Source organism: Carica papaya, chromosome 5, assembly GCF_054855325.1.
Source record: "Carica papaya isolate Zhongbai chromosome 5, ASM5485532v1, whole genome shotgun sequence".
Classification (NCBI taxonomy): Eukaryota; Viridiplantae; Streptophyta; class Magnoliopsida; order Brassicales; family Caricaceae; genus Carica; species Carica papaya.
The window spans coordinates 26,923,689-26,941,003 of record NC_142313.1 but is presented as its reverse complement, the minus strand read 5'-3'; the positions used below and the strand labels follow the sequence as shown (position 1 = coordinate 26,941,003).

Sequence of the window (17,315 nt, the reverse complement as noted above, 5' to 3'; positions counted from 1 at the left end):
TGTATGATGAACCTATTCCTTTACAAACAAGGCAATCTACTAGACACACAAAGCAACCAATTCATTTACATGATTACTCTCTATATGGTCTTAGACTTGCATTAATTCTATTTCTACCCCACATTGTATTTCACATGTACTCTCTTGCAACAACTTGGACTTAGTACATAAGCCTTTTGTATTTGTTATATCCCAAGATGTAGAACTTAACTCCTACAACCAAACAGTTTAATTTACATGCTGGAAAGATGCTATGCTAGTTAAAATTAAGGCCCTAGAAAAGAATAAGACTTGGGAATTAGTTGATATACCTTATGGTAAGAAACTCATTGGTTGCAAGTGGGTATATAAGATAAAAAGAAAAGCTGATGGCTCGATTGATAGATATAAGGCCAAGTTGGTTGCTAAAAGTTATACTCAACAATCTAGTTTTGATTTTTTATATACTTTTTCTCCAGTTACAAAGTTAACGACCATTCGTACTATGTTGGTTATGGCTACGGTTAAAGGATGACATTTACATCAACTTGATATTAATAATACGTTTCTTCATGGTGATTTATATGAAGAAATGTACATGACTCTACCTCCTAGCTTTCATGGTTCGGGTAATCAAGTAGGCAGGCTTACTAAGAGTCTTTATGGTCTTAAATAAGCAAGTAGGCAATGGCATTTCAAGTTGACTGAAGCCTTAAGAAAATTTGGTTTTGTGCAATCCTATTCAGATTCTTCATTATTTCTTTGGTGTTCAAAATCTTCTTTTATTGCTCTTCTGTATATGTTGATGATGTGATATTGGCAAGTGATTGCATGGTTGAAATTCAGATGATGAAGGATTTTCTTCATAATGAATTCAAAATTAATATCTTGGTGAACTCAAATATTTCTTGGGACTGGAGGTCATTCGTTCTTCCAAAGGTATTAATGTGAATAAAAGAAAATATACTTTGGATTTACTTCGAGATATTACTTTCTTAGGTTGTAAACCGGCCTCATCGCCCATGGCTTCGTCAATAAAGTTAGTTCAACATTATGGTTCCCCAATTGTTGATGTTACCTCATACAGGAAGCTTATTGGTAAACTTTTATATCTCACCAACACTTGCCCTGATATTAGCTATTCAGTTCAACAACTCTCACAGTTTCTTGATACCCCTACTAAGATTCATTTACAAGCTACACATCGGGTCTTGAGGTATTTGAAGGGAACATCAGGACAGGGAATCTTTTATTCAGCTCATACTTCATTACATCTTAAGCCTTTTAGTGATTCTGATTGGGTCTTTTGTGTAGATTCTCGTAAATCTCTTACGGAATTTTGTACATTTCTTAGTGATTCTCTTATTTATTGGAAAACTAAAAAATAATCCACTGTTTCTCAGCCTTCTTCTAAGACTGAATATCGAGTTTTAGCCATGGTTACTTGTGAGATATAATGGTTATCTTTTCTACTTGCTAACCTGCGTATTACTTCTCCAACTACTGCTTTTGTATTGTGACAACTTGTCAGCTATTATGATTGCATAAAATCTTGTATTTCATGAACACATCATGCAAATTGAAATTGATTGTCATGTCATTCAATAAAAAAATTCAGAAGGTCTCATCCGCTTGTTACCAATTTCTTCTTCATATCAACTTGTAGATTGTTTCACAAATGTGCTTCCCTCTTCTCAATTTCAGAACCTTATTGTCAAGCTTGGTATACAGAATTTGTATACTCCAGCTTGAAGGGAGTTATTAGAATATATAGTTATGGATATAATTGTAATTATGAACAAAGTTAGTGTTAAATTTATCATTTACTTTTTTTGTATAAATACCGCTATTCTTCCATAAAATCATCTTCTCATTTTCAAACACCCAAGCTCTCCTCTTCTCTCAGGTCTGCAATTTCTTCTTTTCTCTTCAACCATTAATTTCCAGTTTATACAGAAATTAAATGGTGATTATTATCAAAATCAACGGGTAGTTCCAAAAGAAAAACTAACTCGGCTTCAACAAGAGAACCCGGTTCAATTTTTTTTTTTAAAAAAATTTCTTCATGCTGATAAAATTGGAGCGCCCTCGAAGAAGAAAAGTTACAGTATAGGAGGATGCAGAGTATACTAAGGCGTTATCGTAATAGTTTATGGCGATTCAACAACAAACGCAGTCTTTGTTCTCTTTCAATCAACGGCCCTGTCAATGATCTCGACGATCAAGTTACTAACTTCTCTAATCTCCTCCTCTTTTTCCTTCTCGTTCATTTTTCTGTTGTTAATCGGTTTTGAGCTCACACGTAGTGCTATACTCTAGGTTCTCGTGGAAGGAAAACCGGCTTCACGGACTGCAATTCTCAACAGACCAGCTTTTCTCAATGCTCTCAATACTTATATGGTTTCTTTTTTCTCTTTTTCTCTCTACTTGTTATTCGCATGGTTTTGCTTTCATTGTCATGTATCTCACGATAATGGAATATAACTGCTCATTTCATAAATCTGTTATTTTATCTTGTTTGCCGGATTTGTTGTTCACTTTATCTGAAGACTTCTTTACACGGGTCTTGTATTTTTTTGGGCTTTCTGTTTGTTACTCCAGGGGACTAGGTTGAATAAACTGTACTCTAATTGGGAAGATGATCCTGATATTGGTTTTGTGATTATGAAGGTAAGTAATTTTATGCTACATTTTCTTGGTTTTATGTTAAAAGCCTTAAAAGAAAGAAAAAAAGAAAAAAGAAATTTGTGCGTGGGGTTTGGGGGTGGGAAAGGTTTAATTGTCGCGTGGAGTACATTAAAACTACTCAAAAGTTATTTTGCATTTGAAGGGCAGTGGCAGGGCATTTTGTGCTGGTGGAGATATTGTCACCTTATATCATTTGATAAACGAAGGTGAGTGCTATATGTATGGGCATATGTTATGGCTATCCTATGCCATTTTTACTTAATCTACTGTTATGATTAAAAGACTTTGTTCTGTGCTTTCCTGATAAAAGTATGGTCTTTTACCATGAGCTAGAGAGAGAAATGAGATTCTATACAGTTTATTTGTATTGTCTGAGCTATATGTAGAAATTATGAGCTGAAACCATGGGTTCTAAGGCTAATTTTGTTCAATATTAACAAGAAAATAATGGTTTGATCTGTATCATGTAAAAGTTCGCTTACTGATAAATAATAAAAATAACAGTACAAGCGATTATGTTTCAGAAAACATGAAAGGAATTATGTTTTTCTTTTTTTCTTTTAACTAATACAGTAAAAAGAACCAGTATTAAGAGAGTAGGAAGAACCTATTATAGTTTTTCCCCAACAATTTTCGCAACAGTAAAATTATGGAAGGACTAGTTGTTATTTTTCAGAATTTTGGTCTGGTTGTAATCATACTCAGACCTTAAGGACTTTCGATATTATATACATGCTCAGACCTTAAGGACTTTCGATATTATATGCATACTCAAACCTTAAGGACTTTTGATATTATATCCTATTTTGATTTCATTTTCGGAGTCAAGTTAGGTAAATTTGTATTCTTAGCTACCAAGCAAGGAATAGAAGTTACCATGGAACTCACTATAGGACTACAATAATGAATATATAAAAATTGTAATTACATGCTAGGTCGTAGGTAATTCAGTTGAAGGAATAGAATAAAAACTGAATTAAAAGGTCCACGTAGTAAGATATGGCATTTTAGTTATCTTCATTGCATCGGAATAAATGCAGTCAAATTTACTAGGATATAATTGCCGATAGTTTGTAGCATGGCTGATGAAACAGAATGATAAATTTATCAGATTTTTGTCTAGCAGTGGGATTATATGAGGCTAAACCTAATGAGTTTTAAATCTTTTGTTCTATCTTTCTAACATATCGTCTTTATGTGGTTAATTAAGAACCTTGTATTACCTTTTCATATTCTTTATCCCAAGAGCATTTGCTCATTTCTTTAGTTTATAATGTTCCTTTTACCTCTCAGTTTCTTTAGTTAATGTTGTTAGGACCTTGTTGCAACTTAGTTTATTTATTAATGCTTGGTATTAGATAATATTTTAATCCTTTTGATTAACTTGATATAGGAAAACTTGATGCTTGTAAGGAATTCTTCAGGACATTGTATAGGTTCATATACCTTCTAGGTACATATTTGAAGCCACATGTAAGTATTCTTTATTTCTTTAATGGTGTAAAATATAAATTCAATTTAATTTGTTGGTTGGAAATTTAATAAAATATGATCTTATAAGTTTATTCTTCTCCTGAAAAGTTTGAACTGTATCTGTTCCTGTCTTGGTATGATATTAAGGACATATCAATTTTGGACAAACTTCACATAAGTTGTTCCTCAATTCTTAGCTTGCAAAAATCGTGGGTGCCAGAATATTGGGAATCTCTGTTATTATGGGTAGCACTAAGTTTGTAAGTTTTGTTTTTAGAATTACAGGTACATCCATGACTAATTCCAGTGAGTTGGGGATCTGGATCTATTGGCATGTTTTGAGAAGTACGATTGTTCTTTGACCTTGGCACCACCTATGATAGATGGGTGCGTTGCAAGGAGGTAAAAGACCTAAATAAGAGTTTGAGGGTTAGCCATTCTTGGAATTTTCTAGTACTTGTTGAAGCTGGTCCTATGTAAATTCTAAGAGTATGTTAATTAAATCCTAGTAATTCACTGACAGTGGTACTACACAACAGTTGCAGTTTTTCTCTCTCTTTTACACTGTTGCCAGAATGGTGTTTAGAAATCATGGTATAGTATTATAAATACCATTTTGCAGAACTAATTAATAATTCAATCCTAAGGATTGTCATGAGACAATATATTTAATCTTCATCTAGGTGGCTATTCTTAATGGCATTACAATGGGCGGTGGGGCCGGAGTTTCAATACCTGGAACATTTCGTCTTGCAACTGGTAGAACTGTGGGTAACAAATCATCCTTTCCCTGTTGTTAGAGTTTTGTAATCATATCTTCTGCTCTGTTTTCTAAACAATTAATCCTTCTTTAAAGAAGGAAAAGAGAGGATATGGTTGCTTATTGTTAATAGGGTTACTATCTCTTTCTTAATTGCATTTTATATAAATCTTATTGTCCTATGACTTATGCATAACTGATTATTTACTGGCTTAACTACATATAGATTTTGTGTCACTCCTTGTTTCAATTCAGTTTCTTATAAATTGCAGGTTTTTGCTACTCCTGAAACTTTAATTGGTTTCCATCCTGATGCTGGTGCTTCTTTTTATCTCTCTCATCTACCTGGCCACTTAGGTATGCATGTGGTGGTACGTTTTATAATTTTATCTTTTTGTCCTATTGGTCACTTTTTAAACTCTCAGATGAGAATATTTTCTCATACAAGACACCTACCTGTCCTTGTTGAGGGGACTCAATTTTCTTTGTTTTTCTTTACCCAATGAGTTTTAGCGTGAACTTTTGCAAGCAGAAGGCCCGTAGAAGTAACATAAAAGTTTCCTGTTTTATTAAGAAGCTGGAAAATGGTGGTCAACCCTGTAAACTTCATTACACATATGTCAAGGTCTCGAGGTAGCTAATTGTAGTTATGTGGCCAGTTAGTCTCATTTGGAAGCATAATATACTGCTGGCAAATATCACAAGGACACAATCATATCCTTTGCGAGACTGTCATGCTGCTGCTAACTACTTTGAAGTAGACTAGTTCTCCAGCTGGAATGCTGCAATACTAGATCTGTTCTGCCATTTATGAAGTAGACTAAAAGTTTTATTGGAGAGTAGTGATCTTCGAAATTTTGTGAAGACCAAAAACTTGAGAAAAAAATTCCCCGATTCTTATCTTTTTTTTTCCCCCATTTTCCTCTTCTCTGGCCCTCTTGTTCTTCCTGTTTAATGCCAGAAAATGTAGGGTTAGTGTGGATGACAAATGCAACCCCAGATTTCATCATTTGTTTTTCAGTGTCAATTTTGCATTTTTTATTATTGTATTCACAGGGGAATACTTGGCTCTAACGGGAGAAAAATTCGATGGAGCAGAAATGATTGCTTGTGGACTTGCCACACACTACGTGCACACTGAAGTTAGTTCTGTTGACCAGATTTATTTGTTCGTTTTTTCAAATTGCAAATTTGCAAGTTTTTCTTATTTTCATGACAAAGAACATTTGCTTCCATATAGAGGCTTCCGTTAATTGAAGAGCAGCTAGGGAAATTGGTCACCGATGATCCTTCTGTAATTGAAGCTACTTTAGAAAAATATGGTGAACTTTGCTATCCAGAAAGGACAAGTGTGCTTCACAGGTTTGCTATCCTTTAGAGATGTTATAGCACTCAACTTTGTTGAAAATGAGCACTTGTCCTTATATTTTATCATTGCTACCTCCTATCAAATTGGACGTGACTGATATAGTTGTATTGTTTTTAACCATCTTGTTTCCTTATTTGTTTTTCTTTTTTTGGTCTAGGATTGAAATGGTTGATAGATGTTTCAGCCATGAAACAGTTGAAGAAATTATTGAAAACTTGGTAAGCATTTGCTGATTTATATGAATTATACGCGGCCCCTTTTTCTGTTCCAGTTAGGAGTGTAATAATATGAACATTGACTACCCAGCCCATTATCAAGGAGATAAATATCAGGGGCCAATAAAAGGAGTAAGGCTCATTTATAATTTGGGATTGGTCAATTTGCAATTTTTTCCCCCCGTTGTGATGCAGTTGAAAGGTTGGGCGAAAGAGGAGAGATATATTCCATTAACTGTGCTGAAGTCTCAATTATGAGATTTAATTTATATTCTAAATAACCTATTCATTCAGGAAAGCTATAGGATTGAAACAAATGATGCATGGTGCAGTTCCACCTTGAGAAGGCTTAAAGAAGTCTCACCTTTGAGCTTGAAGGTTTCTTTGAGATCTGTGAGTTCCCTGCGTGCTCATGCTTGAATGTTATTTTATTTTTTTTATTCATATAACTTAAATGGTAATTATGATATACCTAACATGCTGGTTGGATCAGATACGAGAAGGCCGATTCCAAACCCTTGACCAGTGCTTGGCTCGTGAATACAGAATGTCCCTGCAAGGGATATCTAAAAAAGTTTCAGCTGACTTTTGTGAGGTACATAACAACCTTTCGATTTTTAAAATACTGAATTGACTCTTGATGCAGCCACTAAATTATAGTCTATAATCTTTTCATAGGGGGTTCGTGCCCGAATGTTGGACAAGAACCATGCACCAAAGGTATAATTATTTCTTGCAAAGCAAAAAGATGTCATCTGATAATCCAACTAAGATATTTTAAATGTATTTTATGAAAAAGTCCTAAATTTATTTATGAATTAAAATTTTTACATGCAATCTAGTCATAAATATGTGAATTTGCATATAGATTATAGTTTTTATATGTTTAAAACGTGATATAAACTTGAATAATTTGGTTTTCATTACCGAATTCTCTGGTGGCAACATTGAAAGCTTGCCATTATTAAGTTGTGTGCACATGAATCCAAAATTTGCAGTGGAATCCTCCAACCCTGGAGCAAGTATCAGAAGACATGGTAGATCAGTATTTCTCTCCCCTCAGTGTATTTGAACCTGATCTGGAGCTACCCACAAAACTTCGAGAAGCATTTAACTAGCTGCAATTGATCTGGAGCTAATAATTTTATACAGCTCCCACTAAATAGGCTTTTCTGGAGGAAGGTAGAACATAGGTTTGTTTGGGATCTGGGCAGTATTCGCATAATTTACAGCATTTGTATTTCTGGATTAATTTATAAATAATTGAATAAAATTGTATTTGTCAAGGAACTTTAATGTCTGGAATTAATCATATAGTTTTAAGTATTTTGAGAACTGTACTTCCTGCAAGAAAGACAAAGGGCACAATGTATTTCAAGCTTAAATTAGCATAAATTATTAGTAGTAAAGGAACTGAAATGGTTAAAAGTGACCATTAAATTACATTTTAACTTAAATAAAATATATACTTTTTAATGTAACGTAATATATAAAGAACTTATATAAAATAAAAATCAAAATTGACTTTCTAATATAAAAATGAACAAAGATAAATTATTGGGTTAAAATTATAAAACATAGATTTCATTACTTGAAAATATTACTTGTTATCACAATTGCCTTACAAAAGTTTTTAAGTAGATCACAATGGAGAATCTTAACATTTTATCGGCTTGTCATTTACATTTATAATTCTCCTTTAACTTCTTGAGTGATGTGGATTGATCAGAGTTATCTGTTTGTCCATTTTCTGAGTTTTATAAAAGGATAGGAATAAAGCTTTGAGAATTCTTCATCTTTTACTGCCACTATTTGCAGCTGTAGGGAGGTCTCTCCATCTAACATGGACTGATTTTGTCTCTCAGAGACATGAAAATAATGTATATTTCATTACAGATTATTACATAAATTCCGAACTCCTATTGGTAATGAAGAACACAAATCATAACATTCTTTGTCAAAAATAAAAGAAAGGAGTTAATACTTTAATTAAGAGGAGAATAAAAGTTATGAAGTGAATTATATATTTTATTTTAGAAAAATAATAAGATGCTGGTTTAACCAATAAATATGTATTTCAATCATATAACAAACTAATTAACGTTAAAAGAAAATTAAAAAAATTGAAGGAAGAAATAATTAAATACATGGATTTGTTTTTTTTTTTTTTTTTGGGAAAAAGGGGAAAAAATAAGATCGTGGATCAGGCCTAACTTTTTCATTTAGAGGGTATTGAATTTTAGTATTAGAGAAAAAAATAATAAATGAAAACAATATGATAAAACAAATAAAACAAAACAATAGGAATTGAAAAGGAAAAAAAAAGGTACCTCCTTTAATATAACAAAATTTAGTAAGACATAAAAGAACAAACCAAGTAAAAATAATAAAAATAAATAGAAAAATTAAAAATAAAAAGCCAGAAAATTTCACCAGACAAGGAAACAATGTGAAGCTGTCATGTTTGTTTAAAGATAGAGGAGAAAATATAATAATTTAAAAACATAAAACTCTTAGGATTAAGAACTGAAAAAAAAAATTCTTAAAAATAATTATTACATAATTCTTTTTAAAAAATATTAACACCAATATTTGTATTGAAATTTGCAAATATCAATATTTACTATTGTTAACTCCAACGTTTACTACTTTGATGTACGTTCCAACAAGAAACACCAGGCATTCCAGTTTTTCAAGCAGATATGACTCACTTGCACATCTGCATATTATAACAATTCACAAATGAACAAAGCTCACGTACATGTATTTATTAATCAAGAGCAAAATTATGTCAGTACTTCCCATGCAAAAGTAAAAATAATGAAAAAAGCCTAATGGTAATACTTGTTAGCCGAAGTCATGGCGGGATTTGGGTTTATTCTATATCTCAAAATTTTTTGATGACTTCCGATGAAGTTCATCACCTAAATAAATATAATTGAAAGATACACATACATCTATCAATAAAGAATATTACTACAATGATGAAGTACACAGGCTACCTTGGGTCTTCAGTTAGCAATTTCAACTATTCAGCTCCCTTGCTGGCTTTGTAAGTGTTTACCAATTGCATCTGTACATCCTGAGAAACTGCTGAATGCTCCTTATACTCCATCGTAAATTCACCTTTCCCCTGTATCCATAACAAGATTGAATTTTACATATATAAAGTAAATAAGGATCAGCAGAAAATTTTACACTTTGTACATACGATATACCTGTGTCATTGAACGAAGGGCGGTTGAGTACCCAAACATGTTATTCAAGGGAACCTGAAAAGCCAGGGAAATCACACCAGCTTCAGTGTCTGCCAAAACAGTGTGGCTAATGGAAGTAAAGCTTACACAGAAGAACCAAGTAATGCTTACATGGGCAGTCATTACAGAGTCATCTCCCTCTTGGTCATTTCCAACAATCACACCTTTCCGCCTGCAATAAAGTTGACATACATGTACCTTCAGATCAAATAGTTGAGGTAGTCATTGTAGTTTTCTAATAGAAAGTATAGGTAAGGAACACTCACTTGTTGATATCACCGGCAACGGTACCCTGAAATTCTGTTGGCACTTTCAGCTCAACCAGCATAATTGGTTCCAATATCACAGGTCTAGCAGCTGCATAGCACTGTTTTACAAATATAAATAAGAAAATCCAATATTTAGGTGAAAGTATAAAAAAAAGAAGCAATATTACACCTGTCTAAAAGCATATATTGCAGCTAACTTAAATGCAAGTTCACTGGAATCCACAGCATGTGAAGCACCATCTGTCAAAACAATACGAACATTTTCGACTGGATGTCCAATTAATGAACCCCTGAAAAATGCAAGAATGCAAAGATATGTCAAACCGATTTAACCACAAAACAAAATACAAAAAAACAAAAACCAACAAACATGACAAGCTAACATGATCTGCAGAATGAACCAAAAATCAATTCACAACTACGGAATTTTTTTCATGGAGGAAGAATTAAAGAAAGACAGATTTACAGTACATACGAATTTGCAGCTTCTTTAAAACCCTTTTCAATTGCTGGGATAAAATTTGATGGTATAGCTTGTCCAACAATCATGTTCTCAAATTCAAACTTAATGGGTGAATCTGGCGGAAGCGGTTCAACATACCTAAGAAAACAGAGAAAGTTATATAAGCAAGGGGGAAATAGCACCATTATACCACTTCACACACCAGCAAATCTTCCCACTTGTCCATGCAGTAATTGCCACAGCAATTAAGTGCAGAAACAGCGTCAACCTGCATTTGTACCTACCCACATACTCGTCCATATTGACCCTGTCCACCAGTTTGCTTCTTATGTAAATAATCAAAGTCAGCACGTTGAGTAACTGTCTCTCTGAAATTCACACGAGGTTTTCCAACAGTTGCATCGACCTAATAAGGAAGATACATAGTGAAACTCGCTTATTGTAGTTGTCAATCGGTCTAGAATATATATCTTTAATCTTTTGTGCATTAACAAAAAAATATTGGGGGAGGGCTTACTTTGTATTCTCTCCGGATGCGTTCAACATATATGTCCAAATGTAGTTCTCCCATGCCTGAAATAATTGTCTATCCCAAAAATATTTAACTAGAATAAGAAATGGTTGCTTACTTTTCTAAGAGGAGAAAAAGGGAAAGTAAAAGAGGAAAGAAACAAATTTAACAGGTATACCTGTCCACTCTCAGGATCCAAGCCGACACGGAAAGTAGGATCCTCTTTCTGGAAACGATTCAATGCTTTTGAGAACTATGACAACAAAATATGTGGTCATTATCATTTCCTCAAAGCCAAATTTTAATTGAGAATAATCAGATGCCTGATATGCATATAAGGTATGCACGTGTAGCATATCTCAAGAAACTACTTACTTGCCCTCCAGAATCTTTTGAAACTGGTTGAACAGCTAGTGACATAACTGGTTCAGGGACGTTCATAGAAGTCATCGTGTATTTAACTGAACCATCGGTAAATGTATCCCCTGATATCAGAAGAGATATTTAGGAAATTCCAGGAAGGCAAAAGCCTTATCCTCCCTACTAAAGATAGTTGGAAGCATCAAAACTCCCCCAAAACATCTAACAAGATGTAGATTATATCGCGGAAAGGAGGCCATTTTACTTACCAACTCTCTCCATACCATTTCCCTAACTTACCAGTTCCTCACTTATATCCTTATGCCTATCATGTGATCACTAGAATTCTAAAAAGAAAAGTAGAAGAGAAGATAAAGAAAGTAAAGTCCTGGTGCTCATGTTGTGAATGTATACAAAAAAAAGGAGGGTAACCTGATGCGCAATCTACACCAAATACAGCAACAATTTGCCCAGCATGGGCCTCTTGAATGTCCTGTTGATCACAAAATTCCCCAAAAAGGCACGACATCAACTAAACTGTCCTTGAGAAATGAAGCTCAAATGGAACTCAGTCATCCATCAGAAAATATTCAAAATATTAACATGAGCATCATGCAAAGACTAACCTCCATCTCATTAGAATGCATACGAACCAAACGAGGGACCTGTATAAAGTTTATTAAAGGGCCTTAGAATATTCATTTAAAACAAAACTATGTCAGATTGTCAGCCAGCCCACAAGGAAAAAAGAAGAATTTTCTTTTCCTGAGCTGTGCTTACATTCTCCTTCTTAAGTGCTATAAAATTATGAACCTAGCAACTCAACCAATTTCATTAATCAATTAATTATTTATTTTTCTCAATTCAGCTGTCTGAGGAAATTGCTCTAATGCTTCTCATCAAATTGAATAGACCTGAATCACATTCAAAGACATTCTAAAATTTTCATAATTTACAGTCACTAGATAATCCCGAAAGTAATCATATTTGCTCAACACTTCGCAGATTTTGCTGGAAAAATTTTCCCAAGCTCAGACAAAAAAAAAAACAAGAAAAAAAAAAACTTCAAGTAGAATCTTCCATTAAAGCTAACTCGAATGATATTTTGCATCTTAGAAGTATTTTCCATTATACCAAATAAGATAGACATATTGAAGAAGCAACTAATTAAGAACAAATAAAAATGGTGCCGATATTTGACTCATAGGATGACATGGAAAAGAGAGAGAATTTCACCGAAAAGCAAAAAGAACTTATAATGAAAGCCTTGAACTGACCTTTATCTTCTTGCCCGTGTTTACATTTATTATAAAATCACCCTTCTTGATAACACCCTCATAGATTCTTCATCACCAAAAAAAAAGGCAATTAGCTCAAAATATGAACCAAAAACTTAGATATAGGGTCTAAAATGCAAACTTAGCAACAAAAAAGGGTAAAAAGAACCTGTCTGCCATACCTTAAGTATGTCAGCTGACCAAAACGCCCTTCCTCCAATTTGAACGCTAATGCCACGAGAGGTCCATCTGGAGTTCCAGGTAACATGACCTACACCAGACATTAACCATTAACACAATCTTATCTTCTTTTAAGCTGAAGAAAAAAAAAGATCAGTATAATGTGCATCAGCTAAGCACCTTCTCTTCATCCTTTGTTTGGTCAAGAGCATAATTACCGACTTCAGTCGGACAAGGTAAGTAACTAAGGACTCCATCCAGAAGTGGCTGTACTCCCTGTGGTTCACAGAAGACAAACATAAAAATATTATAATGGAAAATTTTATTCTAGATAATTTAGGGCAATCACTTCATATCATATCCGGAAATCACAAGATAAGGAAAAGAATTCCAGCTACACCATCATCAACAAGAACTACTACACATAAAGAAAATTTTAGAAGAGAATGAACCTGAATCATTAAAAAGGACTTAAAAATTAAAACAAGGCAATCACCTAAAAACATGTCTAAAACCTGGACCTGGAATACATTAATAACTTGGCTCATATGTTTTCCTAATTAAAAAAAATACCTTGTTTTTAAATGCACTCCCCATGAATACTGGCACAAATTTCCGTGCTATAGTGGCCCTGCGAACTGCTTCCTGCAACCAGAAAAGAAAACCTCAAAAGAGTCAAATCCAGAATTCTATAGCATAACATGCAAGCACTTCAAAAGAAAAACAAGAAACCAGTAAAGACTACAGGAAAAAGACAATTGTACTTTTGATCATTTGGATTGACCTTTTTTTAGCTTCTAAACTCTCGATGAATTACATTTTTTTTAATTGTCAAAGTGTACTATGGTAAAAACTTAGCTAAGTTAGCTTATTATGTTTTATGCCAGGGGCTTCTGAATCAGAAGAACTTACAAAATACTTGTGCAGTTTCTTCCAAAACTACCTTATAAGCTCAGGAAAGAATAAAAAAAAGAAAAGCTAATACAAATTGCTTTCCAAAGCAACTCTATAAAGGATATAAATATAATGATAAGAAAAACAACCTTAGACACAATAGTGCATAATGACCCAAGTGGAAACTTTACGTTAATGCGTTTATTTTTAGCTGATATCGCATTTTAACATTTGAGACCTAAGTAATTTCCTACCAAGCATGAGATACCACCTAATAGATACAGCTAGTGATAATTGTAGTATGATATCATACACAAACAGTGCCAATTCTTGGGACAAGAAGAATTGTAAATTGAGACAAATTCTCCTAGCCAGTGCTAAAATTATTGTTATTCCTGTAGATAAGTTCACAACTTTCTTAATATCTCATTGCAACAAGAATGGACCCTTTTTTTTGAAAGAAAACAAAAAGGATAGACATTGTTGCCAACACACCTCTAGGTCAGCAGCTGATATAGGTTCATCATTGAGAAACGCCTCGGCAAGTCTGTCATCAACTTCAGAAACCATTTCTATTAGTTCTCGCCTCTTTTCTGCAACCATTGCCTCCATATTGGCAGGTATTTCACCAGTTACAACATTTTCACTGCAGTAAGCAACAAGCCAGAGAGAAGGAAAATGAATTACAGGATAAAGAAAACACAAAATGCACCATGCCCAAAGTTTATGAAACGAACCCATTGGAGCCATGAAAATAATAGGCTTTTAATTGAACAAGATCAATAAGACCCTGAAAGTCCTCTTCTAAGCCAATTGGAACTTGCACGGCAGCACTATGATGACGGAGTTTGGACCTTGCCTACACGAAAAAGAACAAAATCAGCCGATTCTATTTTTAAAGCTCAATGCTACCAATTTAAAACATGCTCAAGAGATTGGTAGGCGAATAAGAGGAAACAACAGAATGAATTCAACCTCCAACTAACGATGGAATAGTATACAACTATGAAATGTACCTGGTTCAGAACTTTCCACGGATCAGCTCCCATTCGATCAAGTTTGTTAATAAAAGCAACTCTTGGAACCTCGTATCTTCTCATTTGCCGGTCGACGGTAATAGACTGACTTTGCACACCACCAACACTGCAAAGTACAAGAATGGCGCCATCAAGGACACGCAAAGCTCTCTCAACTTCAATTGTGAAATCAACGTGACCAGGAGTATCGATTATATTAATCTGAAACACGCATGTTTTTTTTCACAAGTAAACAAACATCAACTCGAAACCAATAAGTAACAAACTTCAAAATTGAACGAAGCGTTTACCAAAAAAATTAGATATGAAGATTACCTGGTAATCTTTCCAGGTACAGTAAGTAGCTGCGGATTGGATGGTGATGCCTTTCTCCCGCTCCAAATCCATGGAGTCCATCTTGGCGCCGACACCGTCTCTGCCTCTCACTTCATGAATCTCATGGATTCTTCCCGTATAAAAGAGAACTCTCTCGGTGAGAGTGGTCTTGCCAGAGTCGATGTGAGCGGAGATTCCAATGTTTCGAAGCCTGTCCATCGATTCCTTCCACCACAGCTCCTTCTCCTCCTTCGCTCGCGCCACGTTACCGGACGAGAATTGGCGCAGATAGAAATTCCCATGGAGGAGTGCAGTTATTGGCGATGAGGACGGCAATGACGACGGCGTCGTTTTGGTGGAAGAGAAGAGTGTAAAGAGGAGGCGAGGTGCTGATGATCTCGGGAATCGCGCCATGGTTGATGATTGGGTTTGGGTTCTGGTAAAACCCTAAAACCAAAATACTCTGTGATGGGGTTTTGGGACGGGAGAGGCTGGAGATGGAGTCAGACGTGTCTTTCACTTGTGTTGCGGGAACAGGGGATGCAACTGAAATGGGCCAACCAGTTTTCGGGTCATCGGGTGGAAACGAAATGGTTAAGAAAAAATGTTACTTTTTTTTTTTAGATTTTATGAGTTTTTTAGTTCTGGATTGAAATAAAATTAAAATGTAATAATTATTTCTTAATAATAAAATAATAATATCATGAATACATTATGATGTTTAGTTCTTAATTATAAATATTTTATAATAATTTTATTATTACGAGAATTTTTTTAAAAAAATTTGTGTTTAACATTAATTTTACAATAGAAATGATTGTATATATAGTCATACAAAAATAACAGAAAGCAAATGTAACCTGATAAATATGAATCAAAGATCATTATCAGTGCCTTAATTTACAGAGATTATAAAAAACAGGAAGCTGAAAGACTAAGTCAACAACTAAATTTTCATAACATTCCCTCTCTTAAACTGATGACATTGTCTTCAGTTTACTTCTAGATTCTGACAAACACCCAGCAACATACGCAGTTTCTCAAAAACAACTCGTGTAAAGGATTTGGTCATGATATTAGCCACTTGCTCCTGAGTATGAAAATTCTGCAACGTCACAATTCCATCTTGAGTAAAGTCATGAAGGAAGTGAAAGCGAACATCGATATGTTTGCTTTAACCATGTATGACCAGGCTTCTTGTCAGGTTAATAGTAGAATTATTATCACAATACACCACTGTAGCTCCAACAAGGGCATGATTAAGGTTTTTTAACATTCTTCGCAACCACATAGCTTGACAAAAACAATAGGCAGCAATAATGAACTCAACTTTAGTAATTGAGAGTGTAACTATATGTTGCTTCTTTAAGGACCATGATATAGCTCTAGAGGTCAGCAAAAATGAGAAACTTGATGTACTTTTTCTATCCTCCGAATCTCCTGTATAATCACTGTCAATGTAGGCAATAAGCTTTTCATTACCATCTTGTTTATAAAAAATTCCACATGCAAATGTCCACTTTATATAATGAAGTACTCTCTTAATAGCTTGAAGGTGGATTTCTGTAGGATGTGCCAAATATCTGCTAAGCAAACTAACAATGAACATAATATCCGGTCAGGTAGATGTTAAGTACATCAAACTTCCTACCATTTGCATATTCAAGGTGTTGTTCATTGTTATGCTAATAGAGTCTTTAACCGACTTGAATCCTGGAACAATAGGATTACTTACGACATTACAACTAGCCATATTAAACCTTTTCAACACCTCCTAGGCATACTTCCTTTGACAAATAAAAATACCATCAGCTTGTTGTAACACTTTTGAACTAAGAAAATATTGCATTCGTCTAAGATCGATCATATAAATTTTGTCATCATGGAACTTTTAAAAGAGCTAAATAAAGTCTCATCATTTCTAGTAAAGATGAGGTCATCTATATAAAGGCACACAAGCAAGAAAGTACCTTGTGAAGATTTTTTAAGGAACAAAGTATTCTCATAAGGACATTTCTCAAACCCTTCCCTTAGAAAGTAAGTTTCAATACGGCTGTACCATATTCGTGGAGCTTGTTTCAAACCGTACAAGGCTTTTCATATTCGATATACCTTATTCTCTGCTCCTTTTACAACATAACCAAGGGGTTGCTCAATGTAACACCCTAATTCTTTTATTATTATTATTATTGGAATAATTTTTATTTTATTTTATTTTAATTATTATAATTGATTTATTATGTAATAATTATATGGTTTTAAATTTAG

The 17,315-nt window shown here is 34.1% G+C and overlaps 2 protein-coding genes across 5 annotated transcripts; one reads left to right on the top strand and one right to left on the bottom strand.

Annotated features, from left to right (window-relative positions):
* The first annotated feature begins 1,843 nt into the window (after positions 1-1,843).
* On the top strand, positions 1,844-7,774 carry LOC110806419 (ATP-dependent caseinolytic (Clp) protease/crotonase family protein). 2 transcript variants are annotated; one of them, XM_022031265.2, is made up of 14 exons: positions 1,844-2,204; positions 2,299-2,379; positions 2,581-2,649; positions 2,810-2,873; positions 4,061-4,140; positions 4,824-4,907; positions 5,173-5,257; positions 5,957-6,042; positions 6,141-6,262; positions 6,427-6,487; positions 6,779-6,877; positions 6,978-7,079; positions 7,163-7,204; positions 7,483-7,774. In XM_022031265.2, exons 1-14 carry the CDS (start codon positions 2,097-2,099, stop codon positions 7,600-7,602), a joined length of 1,203 nt encoding a protein of 400 aa, XP_021886957.1. In that variant the 5' UTR covers positions 1,844-2,096; the 3' UTR covers positions 7,603-7,774. The 2 variants fall into 2 exon arrangements, with proteins under 2 accessions (XP_021886957.1, XP_021886958.1); XM_022031266.2 differs by lacking the exon at positions 4,824-4,907.
* Positions 7,775-8,971: 1,197 nt separating this feature from the next.
* LOC110806421 (elongation factor G-2, mitochondrial) lies at positions 8,972-15,598 on the bottom strand. Of its 3 annotated transcripts, XM_088219938.1 has the most exons (21): positions 15,048-15,598; positions 14,712-14,933; positions 14,433-14,554; positions 14,191-14,341; positions 13,375-13,446; positions 12,982-13,077; positions 12,804-12,892; positions 12,622-12,688; positions 11,971-12,009; positions 11,777-11,837; positions 11,360-11,469; positions 11,163-11,237; positions 10,991-11,059; positions 10,758-10,879; positions 10,486-10,611; positions 10,180-10,300; positions 10,008-10,108; positions 9,853-9,913; positions 9,703-9,756; positions 9,487-9,617; positions 8,972-9,203 (listed from the first exon to the last, which is right to left on the bottom strand). In XM_088219938.1, the coding sequence occupies exons 1-20, from the start codon at positions 15,459-15,461 to the stop codon at positions 9,513-9,515; spliced, it is 2,277 nt and encodes a 758-aa protein (XP_088076064.1). In that variant the 5' UTR covers positions 15,462-15,598; the 3' UTR covers positions 8,972-9,203; positions 9,487-9,512. The 3 variants fall into 3 exon arrangements, with proteins under 3 accessions (XP_088076064.1, XP_088076063.1, XP_088076065.1); XM_088219937.1 differs by lacking the exon at positions 8,972-9,203 and having other exon boundaries at positions 9,228-9,617; XM_088219939.1 differs by lacking the exon at positions 8,972-9,203 and having other exon boundaries at positions 9,228-9,617; positions 14,712-14,838; positions 15,048-15,188.
* Positions 15,599-17,315: the final 1,717 nt, after the last annotated feature.

What these genes read in the sequence shown, in the direction of transcription:
- LOC110806421 (XM_088219938.1), bottom strand. Translation starts at nt 15,461, where the DNA reads ATGGCGCGATTCCCGAGATCATCAGCACCTCGCCTCCTCTTTACACTC. An exon ending in CAAAAGATTCTGGAGGGCAA is followed by an intron (nt 11,238 to 11,359) that starts GTAAGTAGTTTC and finishes TTGTTGTCATAG; the next exon opens with TTCTCAAAAGCATTGAATCG. An exon ending in CCCTTCGTTCAATGACACAG is followed by an intron (nt 9,618 to 9,702) that starts GTATATCGTATG and finishes TTATGGATACAG; the next exon opens with GGGAAAGGTGAATTTACGAT.
- LOC110806419 (XM_022031265.2), top strand. Translation starts at nt 2,097, where the DNA reads ATGCAGAGTATACTAAGGCGTTATCGTAATAGTTTATGGCGATTCAAC. An exon ending in TCATCTACCTGGCCACTTAG is followed by an intron (nt 5,258 to 5,956) that starts GTATGCATGTGG and finishes TTGTATTCACAG; the next exon opens with GGGAATACTTGGCTCTAACG. An exon ending in AAGAAATTATTGAAAACTTG is followed by an intron (nt 6,488 to 6,778) that starts GTAAGCATTTGC and finishes CTATTCATTCAG; the next exon opens with GAAAGCTATAGGATTGAAAC.